Source organism: Chrysemys picta, chromosome 5, assembly GCF_011386835.1.
Source record: "Chrysemys picta bellii isolate R12L10 chromosome 5, ASM1138683v2, whole genome shotgun sequence".
Taxonomy (NCBI): Eukaryota; Metazoa; Chordata; order Testudines; family Emydidae; genus Chrysemys; species Chrysemys picta.
The window spans coordinates 99,481,073-99,500,076 of record NC_088795.1 but is presented as its reverse complement, the minus strand read 5'-3'; the positions used below and the strand labels follow the sequence as shown (position 1 = coordinate 99,500,076).

The window sequence follows — 19,004 nt, the reverse complement described above, 5'->3', positions numbered from 1 at the left end:
TATTTTAGTATTTTAGCCAATGTGGCTTTGGTTTGTACTTCATCTTATTGCTCTTTATATAGTATGTCACCTGTTGCCTTTTCCAGTCTGCCTTACAAACATAGTGTACATACTATTTTGAGTTCAAACTCACCTGTTTCTGAAGTTTTTTTTTTTTTTTTAAAATATGCCTTAAGTTCATTTTAAACCTCCCCAGGTTTGACTGCTAAGCCTATTCCTTAGATCCTCTTTCCAAAGAGCCACTCCTACCTCCCTTATATTTGTGTGGGATAATGACTCAGCAGAACCCTTAATCTTTACCAGCAAGATCTACACCCACTAATAGATTGGGGTGTTTCAGACAAACTTCCCTCCAGCACCGTTGTGCTAGGTGCTTTACAAAAATATAAAACCTTTGTCCTTTCCCCAAAGAGTTAACAGTCAAGACAGTCCATGCACACTTTCTTATTCCTGTTTTCAGTTTTTAAATACTTTGTTTCCTTGTCAGAGCCTAATTTGCCATCTCATTACTTTTGCTCTTTAGTTTGTAACAATCAATTAATTTTTGTCTGCCAGTTTGTAAGCCCTTCCCCAGTGTTTACATATTTCACACCCTTTCCCATTTTCAACATTTGTCTCACTTTCTGTATTAGTTTTTAAAAATAAGTGTACTAATTATGCCAGTAAAGTGTTAGGAATACCATCTCTGTTCTGTAGGAGGAAGGCATTGCTGAGTTAGGCCTAAAATCCCAACTATGTTGTCTTCCATTTTTGTTTGAATTATAGCTGGTGACTTAAATATAGGGTTTTTTTTATTTGAATTTAGATGGATGAAAAAAAATTCAGTTGAAATCTTACAGTCCTCTTCTGCAGGTGTGAGTAAAAAAATATACGTAAATTCCTTAATGATGACAATATTAGAAATATGGGCTTTTATTCCAATTTTTCTATTACATATAAAGTAACTCCAGTTAGTGAATTTATAGTTTGCTTCAGAGCGTTTCTATAGTTGGAAAGGCACTGTGCAGAAAGTGCCAAAAAATTTGACAGTAACATCTTTGAGAATGGAGAATTTATTACCCTTAATAATGTAAGAAACAGGCAGATGTACTCTGTAATTTCTCCTTATTAGTAATGTAGTTTTCCCACAGGAAAAAAGTGCATAGAATAACTGATTTAGACTCTGATCCTGCAGTTTACTCCATCCAAGCAGACCCCTGTAGAATAGAAGCAACTCTGCTTGTGCAGATAATTTGCAGGATCAGGGCCATATAGACTAGTCCTGAACCCTCATTGGGAAGGAATTATAGCTAGAATATATAAAATTTTACAAAGTAAACTGTTAAGGATAAATGGGAGGAAAAGCTTTTGACTTCCAAATAGAAGAACAAGAATGGAATGAGAGAATAATGTATACAAGGAACAGTGCTGTGGCCCACAACTTGATTAAAATTCAATATAAATTGTTATATAGATTCTATTAATCTCTTGCAGTGCTGTGGTCCATGAAATTACTTCCAGGCAAGCAGTGCTGGAGAAATTGCAAATAGAGAATGTAGATAAGTTGGTATTGTCTGAAAATACAGAAATATTGTAGAGGATTATAAATGTTACTAACAATATCTTTGGAATAAGAAATGCTTAACTCCCCCAAAGGAGGTGGTATTTGGAATAGGTACTATAATACTGAAATAGTGAATGCTTGTAGAAATGTTTCTAGCAGGGTACCATATTATAGCAAAAGTTTGGATGTCTAAGGCCTGGGCTACACTACAAAGTTAGGTCGACATAAGCTGCCTTGGGTTGACCTAGTTATGTATGTATCTATACTGAAATGTGTCTCTCACCGATATAAGTGCCCCATTATGCCAACATACTAACACCACCTCCCCGAGTAGCGTACAACCATGGTCGACGTATGGAGGTCAATGTAGTGCAAGTGTCAGCCGTAACAGTTTTTCAGCAGCTGTTTCTCAATAACAGACACTGACCTTTAATCATAATCGTGAACTCCACTGCTCAGATGTCACGTAGACTGGTAGCCCCCTCCTTTAAAACATATGCAAATTTTTGAAGTGCCTTTTCCTGAATGTCCAGCTGATCTACCACACATAACAGCAATCCATTGTTGCGTGCAAATGTCCAGCTATGTGGGTACACGATTCAAATGCGCTCCTGCCTGGAGTAGACAGGAGAAATTGGATCTCCTGGGCCTGTGGGGAGAACAGGCTGTGCAACTCTTAACCAGCTGTGGAAATATTCATAGAATCATAGAATATCATGGTTGGAAGGGACCTCAGGAGGTCATCTAGTCCAACCCCCTTCTCAAAGCAGGACCAATCCCCAACTAAATCATCCCAGCCACGGCTTTGACAAGCCTGACCTTAAAAACACCTAAGGAAGGAGATTCCACCACCTCCCTAGGTAACCCATTCCAGTGCTTCACCACCCTCCTAGGGAGAAAGTTTTTCCTAATATCCAACCTAAACCTCCCACACTGCAACTTGAGACCATTACTCCTTGCTCTGTCATCTGGTACCACTGGTAACAGTCTAGATCCATCCTCTTTGGAACTCCCTTTCAGGTAGTTGAAAGCAGCTATCAAATCCCCCCCTCATTCTTCTCTTCTGCAGACTAAACAATCCCAGTTCCCTCAGCCTCTCCTCATAAGACATGTGTTCCAGCCCCCTAATCATTTTTGTTGCCCTCCGCTGGACTCTTTCCAATTTTTCCACATCCTTCTTGTACTGTGGGGCCCAAAACAGGACACAGTACTCCAAATGAGGCCTCTCCAATGTCAAATAGAGGGGAATGATCACGTCCCTCGATCTGCTGGCAGTGCCCCTACTTATACAGCCCAAAATGCCATTAGCCTTCTTGGCAACAAGGGCACACTGTTGACTTATATCCAGCTTCTCGTCCACTGTAACTCCTAGATCCTTCTCTGCAGAACTGCTGCCTAGCCATTCGGTCCCTAGTCTGTAGCAGTACATGGGATTTTTCCATCCTCAGAATCCCACTCTGCACTTGTCCATGCTGCCTATTGCTACACTGCAGTTTGGGAACCCCGGAGCTGCAAATCCATACACTACATCTTGCACATTGCCAACAGTCTCAGTCCTGTGTAGCAGGAGACAATTAATGGCCCTGCACATTTCCATGACAACAGTCTCCACTATGGCTTTTCCAACTCCAGAATGAATTCCCATTGACTGGTAGCAATCTGGTATGGCAGGTTTCCAAAGTGTGATCGCCACTCGCTTCTCCACTGTCAGTACAGCTCTATTTGGTGTCCTTGCGCTTGATGTCTGGGGCAAGGTTGGCACACAGATCCAGCCACTGCTCATCATCCACAGCCTGTATTACGATGTGACCCCCAAGTCATTATTCGTTTCTTGGAGACCAGAAGGGGCACTCCACTATCTGCAGCTGCTTCTTAAATGCCACCAGCAACCTTGAATTGGTTCTCGCTATGTCCCACAGCAAACTGACCGCTTGGAAATCGTCATGTTCTCTATAGGTTCTTCTTGCGGCTCCACAAATACTGGAGGATCCTGTGGTTGCCATGCTCGTGATAATAGTGCAGAGCTGTGTAGGCTCATACGCTGCTGTCAGAGATGGCAGACAGGGACAAGTCCCGCATCAGTTCGTGGAAATTTGAAATTAGGCACAAAAATTATGGCACAGAGATATTATGGGATGGAGAACATTGACTTATGGGAAGTTGAGCCATTGTTCCAAGTCACCACGGCGATATTTGTTCCACCATGCATTGCCACAACTACCCAAAAGACATTACACTGAACAGTGCAGGTTGCACACTGGGATACCTACCCATGGTGCACTGCACTGCATTGACACAAGCATTCCTGGTAAGCACATGCTGCATCGATGCAAGGTGATAAGTCTGCAAGCGCACAAGCAATATTCTAACTATGGCTGCTGTATGTCAATGTAACTTGTCTACTTGTAGTGTAGACATGGCCTTTGACTCCCCTTATTATGTGTCCCAATCATGCAAACATGTTAGTAGCCCCGTTGAGTTCATTGGGATTACTCATGCATAAGTATTTGCAGAATTGGAGCCATAGTAAATGGTTAAGTAGTATATAGCACCTGGTGAATTGAAGTGTTGGAAGTTATTCTTTTCAGAGCATACTGAAGAACTTGAAAGCTTTGTGGACTCCTTTCTTAAGTTACACAGTGGAACATCCTCAAGCTCTAAATAATTTAAACTTAAATTGAACTAATTTTGATTTAGTATTTTGAAGAGAGAGAATTGAGGGTGTTAAGTGTCAGAGTGAAATGGATAATTCTTTAGTGTGTGTTTCATATTAATACTGGGCATCATTACATCGGATACAATTTATTTTTAATTTAGTATCTACTTTCTTAGGTATTCTGATTTTTTAAATTGAAGGTCTGTTTGACTAATATGAAACAGAGGTGTTCCAACAAGGAAAAAATGGAAATTGAAGATTAATAACAAATTGAATATCTTGGAAATAGGTATTAGGCTTGTATAAAATGTGGGAATATGACATTAATAAGCTGAATTTATGTATGTGCATAATTATGTGTGTGTATGTGTGTTTAAAAGTTGGAAGATATTTCTCACTAGATTAGCTTCTTTTGGATATGATTATATTACTTGACAGCATCCATGTAAGGGTAAATTTAGAATCACATTTATTTCACTTTCTTTTGAGTTCATAGTACGTTAACACTCTTGAAATCAGTATAATCTTTCACTTGTGTTTTGATTTTTGCAGGAGGGAGATATCAACTAGAGATAAAAATTCCAGAAACATATCCCTTCAATCCTCCTAAGGTACTGTAAACATTTTTGTGGATGTCTTTCTTAATGTCATGTCATCTGTCGTATTTCTGTTTAGTAGACTGCCTCTTCAGTATTTCTTTATTTTTTCAGAGTCCTTGTTTTCTATTTTCTAATGCTTTCTGGATAGAGGCAGAAGTGGAGCAAACATGCAGCTCCTTAATCACTTCCTGTCAAGAATCTCTGATAAACCAGCTTGAAGATTGCTCTTATTTGATTTGGAGAGGATTGTTCATATTCAAAATGAAGGGTTGAATAGTCTTTTTAAGAAAAGCTATAATAGGCCCATATTATATGCTTCTAGTAAAGAAGTAACACGTTCCTTGAACTCCGTATGTTATATTTGGCTTGAACATTCCAGGTCTATAGTAATAACTAAACTATAGATGGCTGTTTTTTGGTTCTGCTGTGACTTAAGTGAACATCACATGCAGGGCAGTCTTACTACAGCTATTACAATGGAATGAATAGGAATCAGTTCACTTTCATTCTGTTGCCATTTTGGAAAATGATGATCATCAGACTTAGGTTTGGAGCTGTTTGCAAAGGAGGAAAACTTCCCGAAAAAAGGAAAGAATAACAGAAGCCATCCTGACAATAGTTAAGAGATTCTGGGGTGAAGGATGGGAGTACAAATATCAACACATTGAGAGTGCAGTCCTGTCTTCCAGCAGCCAGAGGGTATGTGGGCTTCAAATTTATTGGACACCCAAGTAGCTGGAAGCGGATTTAAAGCCCTCAAAAAGGGCCCTTAGACAATACCTTATAGCAATGGTAGCTCTTTTCCTCTTACATGTTGCTGGGGCTTTGAGTCTGGTCTTCTCAACATGTTGTTGCCATTGAACTGTAGCAGTGTGGGCTGTCCCTGCACCCCCTCATGGCCTGGGGAAGCTGTGTGGCACCATGGCTCAGTTTCCCCTTTTAAATCTGCAACTGACTATACTCTCCCCTTGTAGTAGGGCTGATCATCGTGTCCACATTCTCCAGCTTATGAAACATTAGCTTCTTCACCACCCACATCAAATTATAATAGTAGTCCAAATGACCACAAACTCAGAAGGGAAAACAAAACTTTCTACCCAGCTATGATGCACATGGCTTACCACCTAAAGACTTTGTTCCTCAGGGACTGCTGCAAGGTGATTGTCTGTATCTGCAGCCACTTGCTAGCTTTTATAATAATTTACTCCTTCCCAGCTGGGTTTGATAATTGACCAGGGCTGGATCACCCTAAGCCTCCGGCCCTTAAAGGCATAGGGCACCATCTTATATTCATCTTGCTGGCAGGTTGTCATGGTAGAACTCTAAAGTTTTTCCATTCTTGAGAAGAAATGTCTCAAGGTTCATCCTTGTAGGACAGACTGTAATAGTGTGACCACTTCTCAGTGGACTTAGCATATTGTGGAGCCACCTCCCTTTCAAATCACACTCCAATTGGTGATTGCCTGACATCTGCCTGGAAATTACACTCATTCCTTGCATGGGAAGAATTACTTGTATGACATGGGGAATATTGTGTGTGTGAGAGAGAGAGAGAGGGGCCACATACAATTCTTTCTCTTCCATGCAAATTTTATTGTACTCCCCAATTCTGTCTCCTCTCCCTTTACATACACCAATTCATTGTCTCCATTTAAATTTCCTGGATCCCTCCTGCCCAGACCTTCTGTCTAGGCCCTGATTTCTTCCTCCCTCCCTACCTTTACAAACCTTAAAAACCCTGCTTCTTGGTGCTTTCCGCAGGTCTCATGCTTCTACCAGCTCCTTCTCCCAACTCTGTACTCCTGCCTTCTAGCCAGGTCCCTGGAATCAGTGGCTCCTGACCCAGCCATCTGATTCCTTAAAACCTGCCCCCTCCCCAAACCTAGCTCCTTGTTTGGCTCCCTCTCTGTCCCTAAAGCACCTTTTTGAACTGGATCTTGGATCGATTCACTCTGGCACATATATGGAGGGTTTGATGGCTTTCCTGGGTGGGCGTCTTCTAGCTCTGGTACTGTGGATTGCTTTTTTTGGGTCTGGAGTGAGAATGGATGGAGGAGGAAGGGTCATTTTATAAAATGGAAACTTCCACTGTTGGTGGCTCTTTCCTTCCACGTGTGTTTTGGCTGGAGTTGAAACAAGGAGTGGACGCAGCACCCCCAGGAGTTTGTTGACCACAGCTTAGTAACTGCTGCTCTGGGGCTTAGTAGCCTCTGTTTCCAACATTTGTAGAAGAGCTGCTTGGCTCTCTCGGTGCACAAGTGCTCAGCCTTATTGTTAATCCTAGGAATATGGTTTTGCAGTTCCTTATTAAATATGTGCTCATAGTCCTTTTCTGCAGAGTTGGAAGGCAGGCTGGTCTAAGTGGGGCTCTGTATAGTCTACAGTTGCTAGTGCATAGTGCTTTATGCTAGTGTTCACAACTCTCTCTCCTCTGAAGCTTCGATATCCTGTCCAGAATGTACTTTGTCAGCCATTAATTTCCCATAGTAAATAAAGAATAATACTTAGCACTTACGTGGCTCTTTATATCTTCAAAGTGATTTACTGACATGAGCGGTTAATAAATGGCTCCATTCTCAAACTCTCTCCATATTTTCTGTTCTCTGAAGACAGAGCTAATATGCTCTTGTCTAAAGTTTGTACACGGACACACTGAGAATGGTGTAGAGAAGGCCTTAAAGCAGAGTTGCTTTGTGGTGGTGAGGAGAGAATGAGCTCTATAGATCTAAGGGAAGTTGGGGAATGGCCTCAGTGTAAAATTGGAAAGAGGGCCTTGTGTCCTAGCCCTGGGATCCTGTTCTCTCTAGATAGAGCAAAATTCCTGACAAAAGATTCCCCACAAAAATGTACTATAGTGAAGCCTGGTGGCATATGCTATTTCATGGATATCTTGTGTTCTACTGTGCCCCAGGGCTACCTTAAATTAGTACTTTTTCTTTCCAAGATTAATTCAAATAACTGACTGTATGTGATAGTTCTAATTTTTTAAAAGGTATTTTGAATGTCTTGCCTTTTGTAGAATATTTAATAGCTATATTTAAAAAAATCTTATTTTATATTCTAGGTGCGGTTTATCACCAAAATATGGCATCCTAACATTAGCTCGGTCACTGGGGCCATTTGTTTGGATATCCTGAAAGATCAATGGTAAGATACTCCATACAGTTCACAGATTTGAACACTAAGCCCTGGTCTACACTGGGGGAGGGGAGGAATCGATCTAAGTGACGCAACTTCAGCTATGTGAATAATGTAGCTGAAGTCGACGTACTTAGATCGACTTACAGTGGTGTCTTCACCGCATGAGTTGACTGCTGCCGCTCCCCCGTCGACTCTGCCTGCGCCTCTCGTGGCGCTGGAGTACAGGAGTCGACGGGAGAGCGCTCGGGGGTCGATTTACCGTGTCTAGACTAGACGCAATAAATCGATCCCAGCTGGATAGATCACTGCCCGCCGATCTGGCGGGTAGTATAGACATACCCTTAAAGTGAAGTCCTATCCTGGAGAACAGGCAAAATCACATACTGCTCTTCACTTGACATCTGTAGTTTCTATAGTATGGCCCCAAAGTTTCAAGCATATTTTTAAGACTTATAAATACTTCCATATACACCTCTACCCTGATATAACGCGGTCCTCGGGGGCCAAAAAATCTCACCGCCTTATAGGTGAGACCGTGTTATATCGGGTTCGGTCCGGTATGCCATGCCGGACTGGACCGGCTTCCCCGGCGGTGATTTAAAGGGCCCAGTGCTCCAGCTGCTCTGGGGAGCCCCGGGCCCTTTAAATCACCGCCGGCGCTCTGGCAGCGGGGCTCGGGCGGGGATTTAAAGGGCCTGGGGCTCCCCGCAGCGGCCTGAGCCTCTGGCCCTTTAAATCACTGCCTGAGCCCGGCTGCTGGAGCCCCGGGGCTCTGGCAGCCAGGCTTGGGTGGTGATTTAAAGGGCCTGGGCCTCCACACGAATTCGGATATAAGACGGTAAAGCAGCGGGGCTCGGGTGGCGCTTTAAAGGCCCAGGGCTCCCCGTTGCTTTACCGCGTTATATCTGAATTCGTGTTATAACGGGTCGCGTTCTATCAGAGTAGAAGTGTAGTATTTTGAGTTGCAGATAGTATCCTTATGAAGGTACTCCTTCCAAAAAAGAGAAAAGAGGAGAAAAGCTCAGGTATTTTAAGGCACATAGGTAGAAGATGAATGTCTAATTTCATGTATAAATACTTGCTATTTTGTGCTGTTCGTAATCCCTTTATGCACAAGTGCCCCACCAATCCCTTCAGTAACAAATATTACAAATCCTTCACTGTGGGGTTCTCTTGTTACTCTCCCTCCTCACCTGATGGCCAGCGTAGGTGCAAGCAGCACAGCAAATTAAAATACTTACCTGCATTCTGCTACTTTGCTAGCACTTGGCTTAGAGCAGAGAGAGGTACTATAGGGTGGATGGCAATATTTGGAGTGGAAACTTTAGATTAGCAGCAGTAGGGCATGAAGTGGAAACTTCAGAAATTGAAAAGTAGTGGGAAGCAACAAGAAAGCAGAAAGCAAAAGAAATGGACAGAAAAGAGAGTTATATCCTAATATTGTGTATTGCATTAACACTGTTGATTATTCACTAGCCAACGCTTACTTGTAAGGCATTTGGAGAAATGTAAAAGTGGAATAGGACACTTGCCCTTTACTTCCTGGTCCACTCCTGACATTTTATTCATCAGTATACTTTTGAAAAAATTCTAATTGCCAAAGCATGTGGAATGTATCTGCGAGTAATCCATGGTATAAATACTGAACTCTTCTAGGTTTTTTAAAAAGGTGCGTTTGTTACATTTTAACTTCTAAATTATTTTTGACTATTACCCTGTCATCTTCTATTTAAGTTAATGTGCAATATTATACCTGTACATATAGATTTATGAATAGCACATGTAACCCATTGGTCAGTGTGTTATGCATCCCCCCTCCGATTCGCAGATAATGAGTTTGTCAAGGTCATGTTTTCAGTCCTCACTTACATTATGGCTGCCATCTTGGCCAGGGATCAAACCATGGACCTCCATAGCTGAAAGCTTGAGCTAAAGAGCTTGGCTCTGTAGTTGGGGGATGTAACATTCCATCCTTTGTGGATCAGGTGCAGAGAGGGACACACAATACACATGAAGTGGGTTACCATAACATTTAACAAGTTGTGGGGCAGTGTACTGTGGTATCATTTAGTGTTTTACAGCTGTATTTTGATCTGCTGACATTAAGAGACTTTTGTATTATTTGGGACCATTTTTTCCTAATTTTTTGATCTCAAAGTTGATTCCTAATTCTGACAGAAAGTGATCTTTCACCCTGTATGTAAGAACTAAAGAGCTGCCAGACCATGGCGCATCTTGCCCAATGTCCTATCTCCGACAGTAGCCTGTACTGGAGGTTCTGGGGGAATGTTCAGAACAGGGCAATTATGAAGTGATCCTCCCATCTTCCTCTCCTGGCTTCTGGTAGTCAGAGGTTTAGGGTGCCCCGAGCATGGGGTTGTGTCCCTGACTATTGTGTCTAATAGCCGTTGATGGACCTATCCTCCATGAACTTAACCAGTTCTTTTTTGAACCCAAATACTTTTGGTCATCATAATATCCATGGCAATGAGTTCAGCAGTTTAGGTGTGCACTGTGTGAAAAAGTACATCCTTTTTGTTGGTATTAAACCTGCTGCCTATTAATTTCACCAGGTGACCCCTGGTATCTGAAAAGGTAAATGCCACTTCTTTATTCACTTTTTCTACATCATTCATAGTTTTATAGATTTGTATCATACCTCTTTCAGTCATAAACTGAGGAGCCCTAATCTTTTTTTAGTCTCTCCTCATGTGGAAGGCATTCCATATATCATTTTTGTTGCCCTTTTCTGAACCTTTTCTAATTTCACTATATCCTTTTTGAGATGGCGCAACCAGAACTGGATATGGTATTCAGCGTCTGGGTGCACAATGGATTGATATAGTGGCATTATGATATTTTGTCCTATTTTCTATCCCTTTCCTAATAGTTCTTAAGATACAGTTAGCCTTTTTGACTGCTATGCACATTGAGTGGAAGTTTTCAGGGGACTATACATAGTGACACAAAGATCTCTTTCTTGGTGGTAAAAATGAATTACTAATTACAGTAGTTTCAGTAGCCTCGTGGGGAAGGAAGATTGTCAAATATTTTTGAAAGTCCAGATAGATTGTCTTCTGGTTCTCATTTATCCACTATTTTGCTGACATACTCAAAATATCAAAGCCAGTATTTTACAAAAAAAGCATCCTAAATGTTAGTCTGTGACTATGTTTAAGCACTTAAATGTGTCAGTTTCGCAAAAGTGCTGAACAGCCAACATCTCCCACTGAAAATTGAGATGCAGGAATTTTCCTTAACAGAAGTTGTGCTTATTTTTCCTATCATGAAATAAATCTTGGTGTTTTGACATTTGTCTTTGACAGTGCCTCATCTTCATTTCTTGAAAGGTGTAGGCTTTTATAGGTATCTCCCCATACTTGGAATATGTTCTTCTTAATTAGGAAAAGGTTTGCCTTTATGGCTAATGCACTGACATTGAACCTAGGTCTCCTGACTCCAATTTCCATTTCTGCCACACACTCTCTGTGACCTAATCAGTGTTGTCAGTTCTTGAAATTTTACTACAAATCTTGCAATATTTCGTGGTGGTTTTTTTTCTTGGTCCCAGCTTCAGGAGTCAAATGATTACCTGAGAATTTCACCTTTAATTTAAAAGTAAGATAAGTTTCTGTCCCTCATCACTGCAGATAAAAGCTGAAAAAGGTGAAACATAAAGGGTCAGAAACAGAAGGCAGATAAAGAAGCAAACATTTATTATTTTTAAAATTTCATGGTTTTTTTGAGGCCCGACTTGTGATAGTTGAACACTTGACATTGGCAATACTAGATGTTGGGCAACTGACTTAATCTCTGTGCCTCAGATCCCCATCTGTAAAATATTTTTTTCTTCTGTTCTTAGTATGATGTTTCTATTTACATTGAAAGTCATTTAGGGCCTGGACAGCCTCTCACTATATGATTGTATGGTGTCCATCACAGTAGGGCACCAATTTCTATTGGGGCATGTAGGTGCTACTGTAACAATATTGCTCTTAATAGCTATCTGTTGTTGTTTGGATTGGAACAGTTGCGGAAGAATCTTCCAGAAAGTCTTTTTCTTCTTTTAATTTCTATTTTCCATTACTGCTGTACAAAGATTTATGTTGTAGTGGCCACATAAGACTGAATGTAGCTTCTTACTGAGTCTACTCATAGTATTTCAAGTCAGAGGCAGTTGCTTGAGAGTGGTGGGAATGCTTTTTTAGTGATTCTGGCTCCTTGCTGGCTGGAGGGAAAAGATAGGCTTATAGGTTACCTATGTGGTTATAGGTAGGCTCTATTGGTGGGTGAACTCCACCCAATCCTTTCTTTTTTTTAAACAGCCTGGCATAAGGTTAAAAGAGTTCTGTGGTTACATAGGAATACAATCTACCTCATGAAAGTGGTTGCTGGACCAGTGTGAATAGTGACACTGTTGTGTTTTAAAAAAAAAAATTGTTTACTGTACTGCAGAATTTAACTTTAGAGTGACATTTGCTGATTTAACTATACTTAGACTGAGAAATACCACAATACATTTACTTATGTGAGTGGGATGAAAGACTGCATTTAAAAATGACACACACACAAAATTCTTGATAAATAACTTGATGTTTTAAATGGATTGCACTCAGTATTAAAGGTAGAATGGACAGCTACCAGGCTTGAATGTTTTATGTACTTGGTTCTGGGAGTTATAGTTCATAAGTTTTTCTTGTCAGATATTTGAAAAGAATTACAAAATCTGATTTTGAAGCATAACTTTAACTTGTAATGGTCTTACAAAATATTCCTATTGTTGCCACTATAATTAAAACTGGGATCAAACTCTGACGCACATCTGTGACATTTGAGGCCTGTAGGAATTACAACTGTATATGAGGGCAGAATTTGGGTCTAAATGACTTGATTTTTTTTCCTTTGTTTTTTTGGGGGGGGATAAACTGAATGTGACAAACTGGCAATATCCTGTAATTCTTTGAACAAATCTTATGGAATTAAGATAAACTTTATTGAATTAACTTAAGCCTTACTGATTTAGGGTTAATTCTTTTGGAGTACATTGTATTTAAAATGGAATTGTTTGTGTTGTGGCCTTGTAGGTACTTTTCCTGGTAGGAAGGCAGATGTTAATGTACATCCTCCATTATTAACCCTTTGAAGCCACGTCCCTGAAAAAGTTTGCATATACTAATTCAGACTGGATTCACCAGGGACCAACAGACAAAGACTATCCAGAAACCCTGGTTTTAAACTGACTCTTGGCCGCCTTCCTGATCCCGCAAATGGACAGGATGCTTGGTTGAAGGAGGGCCCCAATCTTTAGGGTAGGGTTGGAAGAGCTGGGCATGGTGAGTTTCCATAAGATTGAGGGCTGGTTCTGAGCTGAGGCTGTAATGAACTTGTGACCACAAAGGAAACATTGGGTGTGAGGTGTTGAAGAAATGCTCCTGCCAGAGCCCATGTTAGAGTTGGGGTAGTGTGTAATAAACTTATTAGCTAGGGTTGCCAGCTTTCTATTCACATAAAACTGAACACCATTGCCCCGCCCCTTCTCCGAGGCCCAGCCCCACGCTCACTCCATCCCCCACCCTCACTTGCTCATTTTCACCGGGCTGGGGCAGGGGATAGGGTGTGGGAGGGGGTGAAGGCTCCAGCTGGGGGTGCTGGCTCTGGGATGGGGTCGAGGGGTTTGGGATGTGGGAGGGAGTATGGGTTCTGGGCTGGGGCCAGAAATGAGGGTTTCAGGATGCGGGAGGGAGCTCCAGGCTGGGGCAGGGGGTTGGGGTACAGGAGGAGTGAGGGTTCTGGTGTGGGGATGAGGGACTTGGGGTGCAGGAGGGGGCTCTGGGCTGGGGCAGGGGGTTGGAGTGTGGGCTCCAGGCAGCACTTTCCTCAGGCAGCTCCCAGGAAGCGTCCGACATGGCCCTCTGGCTCCTAGGCTGAGGCATGGCCAGGCGGCTCTGCACACTGTTCCTGCCCACAGGTGCCGCCCCTGCAGTTCCCGATCAATGGGAGCTGCGGAGCTGGTACTTGGGGCGGGGGCAGCGTGCAGAGCCCCTTTGGCTGCCCCTATGCCTAGGAGTCGGAGTGACATGCTGGGAGCTTCCTGGGGGCCAGATAGGGAGCCTGCCAGCCCTGTACCAACTGAACTTTTAATGGCCCAGTCAACAGTGTTGACCAGAGCTGCCAGGGTCCCTTTTTGACCGGGTGTTCTGGTCGAAAACCAGACACCTGGCAACCCTATTATTAGCATATGTGTAGGTTCTTTTATTGTTTGTAATGTTTTTTCTGTAATACTTTTTATCTTAAGAGTAAAGTAGGCTTGCATAGGAAGTGCTATTGTGCCTTATAATTGTAGCAATTATACCTATTAACCATCTCTGAAGAGAAGGCAAGCAGGTGTCCTTGGGCATCTTGTCTGTGCTAGGAATGACACAGTGAAGGCAGGGAACTGTGTAGCCTGGAAATACCCCGGTCAGAAGGGAGAGAGATGTGGGTCTCCACCCAGAAGGCAGTGTCTGGGGAGCTGGAAGCTTGAGAGGAGGTGCCCTTGCTGGGTCATTTGAGGATAAATACAAAGGTAGTTGCTCTGAATTGTAACACTGGGGTCATTTTCATTAGTTGTATTTGTGGCTGGTACAACTTCAAATAGTTGAATATCTTTGTATAGTTGTATTGTTTTTCTGGGATAATTGCTTTCAATATTCTAATGAACATGATTAACGTAGTGCTGTGTTATTAACTTCAATACTAAATTTCCTGTTGGCAGGAGATTTTTGCAGCTTGCGAAGTAGCTTCTTTGAATGATCTTGTAGTAAGTCTAATAAACAAATTAATAAATTTCTCTCAGTGGTAAGTTTTTGAAGCTGAAATTCTCTGCAGCCGTGGATGCTCATGCTTTTGTGAATTTGTAAATACTCCTTTTACCTCAGCTTTGAATGCAAGCTTGTTAAATAACCTCTTGCAGGTAGAGGTACTTTAATGGTGGTCTATTCAAGAGATCTGTCAAGCAGTCTCACCATATAACATGTTGATGTTTCAGGCTAATATTCTGTTTTACTACTGTGAGAAACTTTAGGCTTAAAGAAAAATTAATTTATCTGATATTGCTCCTTAATTGGCACTAAAGACAACTTTATATGACTATCTGGAACATCTGTTAAGGCTGCAGATATTTATTATGGTTATTTCACAGCAGGAATATTCTAGTGGGAATATAAAAGTACTGTATGCTGTAATGGTCTTTGTGGTAAGCTTTCTTGGGCAGTCTAATGTTGAGTTTTCAGTCATGTTGTTTGATGTGGACTTTATATCTACCATTAGCCTTTATAAATAAGATACTGAGCATCCTAATGTTGTTTAGGTTGGAAGAGCTTTTCGGTGGGCTATCTGGTCTGTCTCTTAGCATCACGGCAGAAGCAACTATATTATTCTCAAATAATTCCTAATAGGTGTCCAGCCTTAAATATCTCCCATGATGGTGACTTCACAATCAAGTTTTGCAGCTCACTTCATTATCTAACCATTCTTCTTAAAGTTGTTTCTAACCACCAACTTAAGCTTTCCCTTTTATAAATTATATCCATAACTACTTGTTCTGCTCTTCTTTGCTAATGAGAGCAGCTGATCCTGACTCTTTCTAATCTCCATCAATATATTTGTGAGCAGCCATCTCTTTTCTCTCTTTTCTTTAGATGGCTAAGAGAACAAAAAAAGTGCCCTGTAATTAAGGGAATCAGGAAGCAAGAATTCTATTTTAAGCTGTCCCACAAACTTCTTGTTTGGAGGTTATTTAGCTTTATTTCACAGATATGGAAACTAAAGCATAGAGATGAAAATTTTTTCTTACGGGTGTTGAGGCTATATCAGTCTTCATAAAGCATGTTGATATCCTGAGAGTGGAAGGTTTTATGTCAGTGTAAAGTGTTTGTATTGAATATCACCAGTTTTGTAACCATTCCTCATCTTATTTTCCAATGTTTTTATTGTGGAGAAGCACGGCTGAGAGATGAGACTTTGAAAATAGCTGAAATTGCATTTTAAACTAGTTAATTTTTTTGAATATGTAGCTGAATCAGTTTGCCTATAAACTTCAGATTTGTAAAATTCAAGAGTCCTTTGAGAGCTAGCGCCTAGGACTATATTTGATTGGATGAGGTGTTTCTTTGTGGCATTGCTCACCTTAGAAATTGAAATGTCAGAAGTCCATCAAGTCCCAACACACTTTATGAGAAGTTCATTCAATATCTGACAGACTTGACCGAGCGCTCTTTGGGTCTGACAGTCTCTTAACATCACAGACAGCGTGGTGTAGTGCGTTTAGCAGAAGCTGCAATTAGGAGTTTCTGAACTCTACATCAGCTCACACACTATACTATGTATACACCCACCACCTTTTGTCCAAGGATCTCTTTCTGCATTACAAACCAAATTATGCCTCCCAATATTCTAGTGAGGTGTATATGTATCATCTTTATTCCTGTGAGATGGAAGTTAGGAATTGAGGCTCAGATAAATGAAGAGACTTATCAGTGGCATAGCTGTGCTGAAAACCAAGGTCTCCTGACTTGCATTCCCAGTTTAAATATTTGCAGTGACACATCATTAATTTCCTTCTCCATTAGTTTGAGACGACTTCCATAAAGGGCAATGCAGAATAACTTTTTTTTAGTTCAGGCAAAGTAATCATGAAACCAATTACTGGTGCTAGATCTTCTTGTAAAGTCCCTCTTGCATAAATAAAATTATAGTAAATGGAAATAATGTAGTAAAAATGCTGTTTGACTGAGAAATAGAGCTTTAGCTAGATTTTATAGTATATACAAAGCTGATTACAGCTTCTAAAATTCCTTGCATAAATCTGTTTAAGTGCAAAAACTGTGATGATATTAATTCAAGTACACAAAGACAAAAAGGATTAGTGTTCAGTGACATCTAAGTGTTTTACAAATTGAAAAACTTTTTTTTTTTCTATTTAGAGCTGCAGGCAAACATTCAGCATGTTCATCAAATATTCATTTAATAGAAAAAGCATTGTAGTAAATAGAAACTTATACTGCAGTGAATTTTACATTTGTCATCAATCCATACTCTAGATCAATTCAATCCAAAATCTACTCTTGATAGGGTTAACAGCTACATTATGATTTTATAGACTTTTTCTGCAAAATGTTCATATGCTGTTTTCCCCTGACAACACATTGAAGTATAAAAGTGTTTTCATGTATACTTTAATGCTTAGGTACTCAGTTTTGTGCCATCATGGGGTTTGAAGAAAAAATATTTTGTATTATGATTTGATTAAACTTTCTGTATAGTTAAGATTTCATAGCAAGGTTAAAGAGCTGCTTTAGTAACTAAATATTCATTATAAGCCTGTTTGTTTTTTAATCTTGCCAGTCAATCTCCAATTTACTTTAGAATAATCAGTAAAAACAATTCTACCTGTAACATCAAATATGGCATTTTGCTAGAAGTGAAACAGTCTGAAATTTTTGGAAAAATCTGCCTAAATATTTGAGAAAAGTGGGAGTTTGAAAATGAGAATTTTCACTTTTGTGAAAGCAGGAAGGCTGCATGACTCCCTTTGTAGGAGTTTAAAGACTGTAGTTAATCTTTCAAAGCTTATAGCCTCTGCAGAGTTAATAAAGTCTGCAAAGTCAGCTTGAGGGACTTTGAGAAGGTGGCACATGTAGCTGGCTGTGAAAAACTAGGGTGTAATACTACCAAGCAGGAGACAAGATATGCTAATTTAAACAGCTGTCACTTTGGATGTAATCATTTGCATTTTGATGGAGAAAAAAATACCATAGTTCCTCATGGAAGTGGAGGGAGGATTATCAGTTTTCTATAATGTTAAAGAAATTCCCAGGCAAAATCTTTGAGGAAGTTACCAATACGTGGAAATACATAGTTAAGGTTCCACAAACAACCTTAACTCTGACATTGTACTGGCACCTATATTTTGTCTGTCTACCAACAGTCTCTTTGCATCCAGCCACATTGTCATGCCACAATACTTTGTTTGTTTTTCCATTATGGACAACACATCGTGAACTTTTCTACTGGAAATATAGATCTGTAAACTGCTTCCAACTCATCACATCTGTGCCATCAACCCAAACTCTTCTCCACCCACACTTTGACAACTGGAATTGCAGCATTTCCTTTCATTCTCTGTATGCACTCCAGAAAGAACTTTATCAGATCCACTGTTAACTAAAAGTTGGACTGTCTGTGTTCCAGCTGCAAAGAATAATGTGCCTCTCATATTTCACAATACATTCCTCCTTCATAACCACACATGCCTCAAACACTGTGTTGTAAGAGACTGATTTCTGTGTACCATCTCTGAAAGTACCTAAATGTAAAATATTTGTATGTGTATGTGGGCATTGTGTGTCATGTCCACCTCTCTCCCTAGCCTAATCCACAGTGAGTGTCTACTACAGCCCCCAGCTATACAGCTTGACTTTTCAACTGAAGCTGTAGAAACGCATGCTTTTAGCTCTTTGGGGTACCTGGTTTAATATCCAGTATGTTGACCAAGATGACAGCTGTCGCATATACATCTTGTATACCTGAATCTCTAGGTAAATCAAGGGATGGGCATCGGGTCAGAGTAAAGCTTAACTGTGAAATCTTTAATATAATTTTCCAGATTTTTCAAACTTCTGTTTTTTTATAAACATTTTCAAATGAGATGTGAGTGATTTGACTATGGTTATTTATAATTTTAACTCAGCGTTTTGTCTGGGATTCAACATAAATTCCTGAAGCCTCTGACTCTAAATGCACATAGAATTTGAGTTGAATAAGGCCCTCATCCCACAGTGAGATTTCTGTGGTCAAATATCTGCACTTCTAGAGCACCATTTACCTCTGTAGGGCTCTTTGCAGCTGCAAGTCTCTTGGCCAGGATCTTATTGCAGGATCAAGGCCCAAATCTGCCTGGTGACTTAAGGAGTGTTTTTGCATCCTAATGTTTTACATTTTTGTTAAAATTGTGGTAATGCCCTCAGCCTGACATGAAGAAAAGTTATGCTAGTACTCTTCAGTTAATATGATCTTTAGAGCTACT

The 19,004-nt window shown here is 40.6% G+C and overlaps 1 protein-coding gene across 9 annotated transcripts in view; it reads left to right on the top strand.

Moving 5' to 3' along the window:
* Positions 1–19,004, top strand: part of UBE2K (ubiquitin conjugating enzyme E2 K) — a 63,235-nt gene that overhangs the window by 35,218 nt on the left and 9,013 nt on the right. For 8 of the 9 annotated variants that reach the window (XM_005286365.5, XM_042843422.2, XM_042843423.2 and 5 more), the window contains 2 exons: positions 4,752–4,810; positions 7,863–7,945. The exons of the other annotated variant lie outside the window; for it this stretch is intronic. In XM_005286365.5, the coding sequence (XP_005286422.1) occupies positions 4,752–4,810; positions 7,863–7,945 (142 nt within the window). The remainder of the gene's footprint in view (positions 1–4,751; positions 4,811–7,862; positions 7,946–19,004) is intronic. 9 annotated transcript variants of the gene reach the window in all.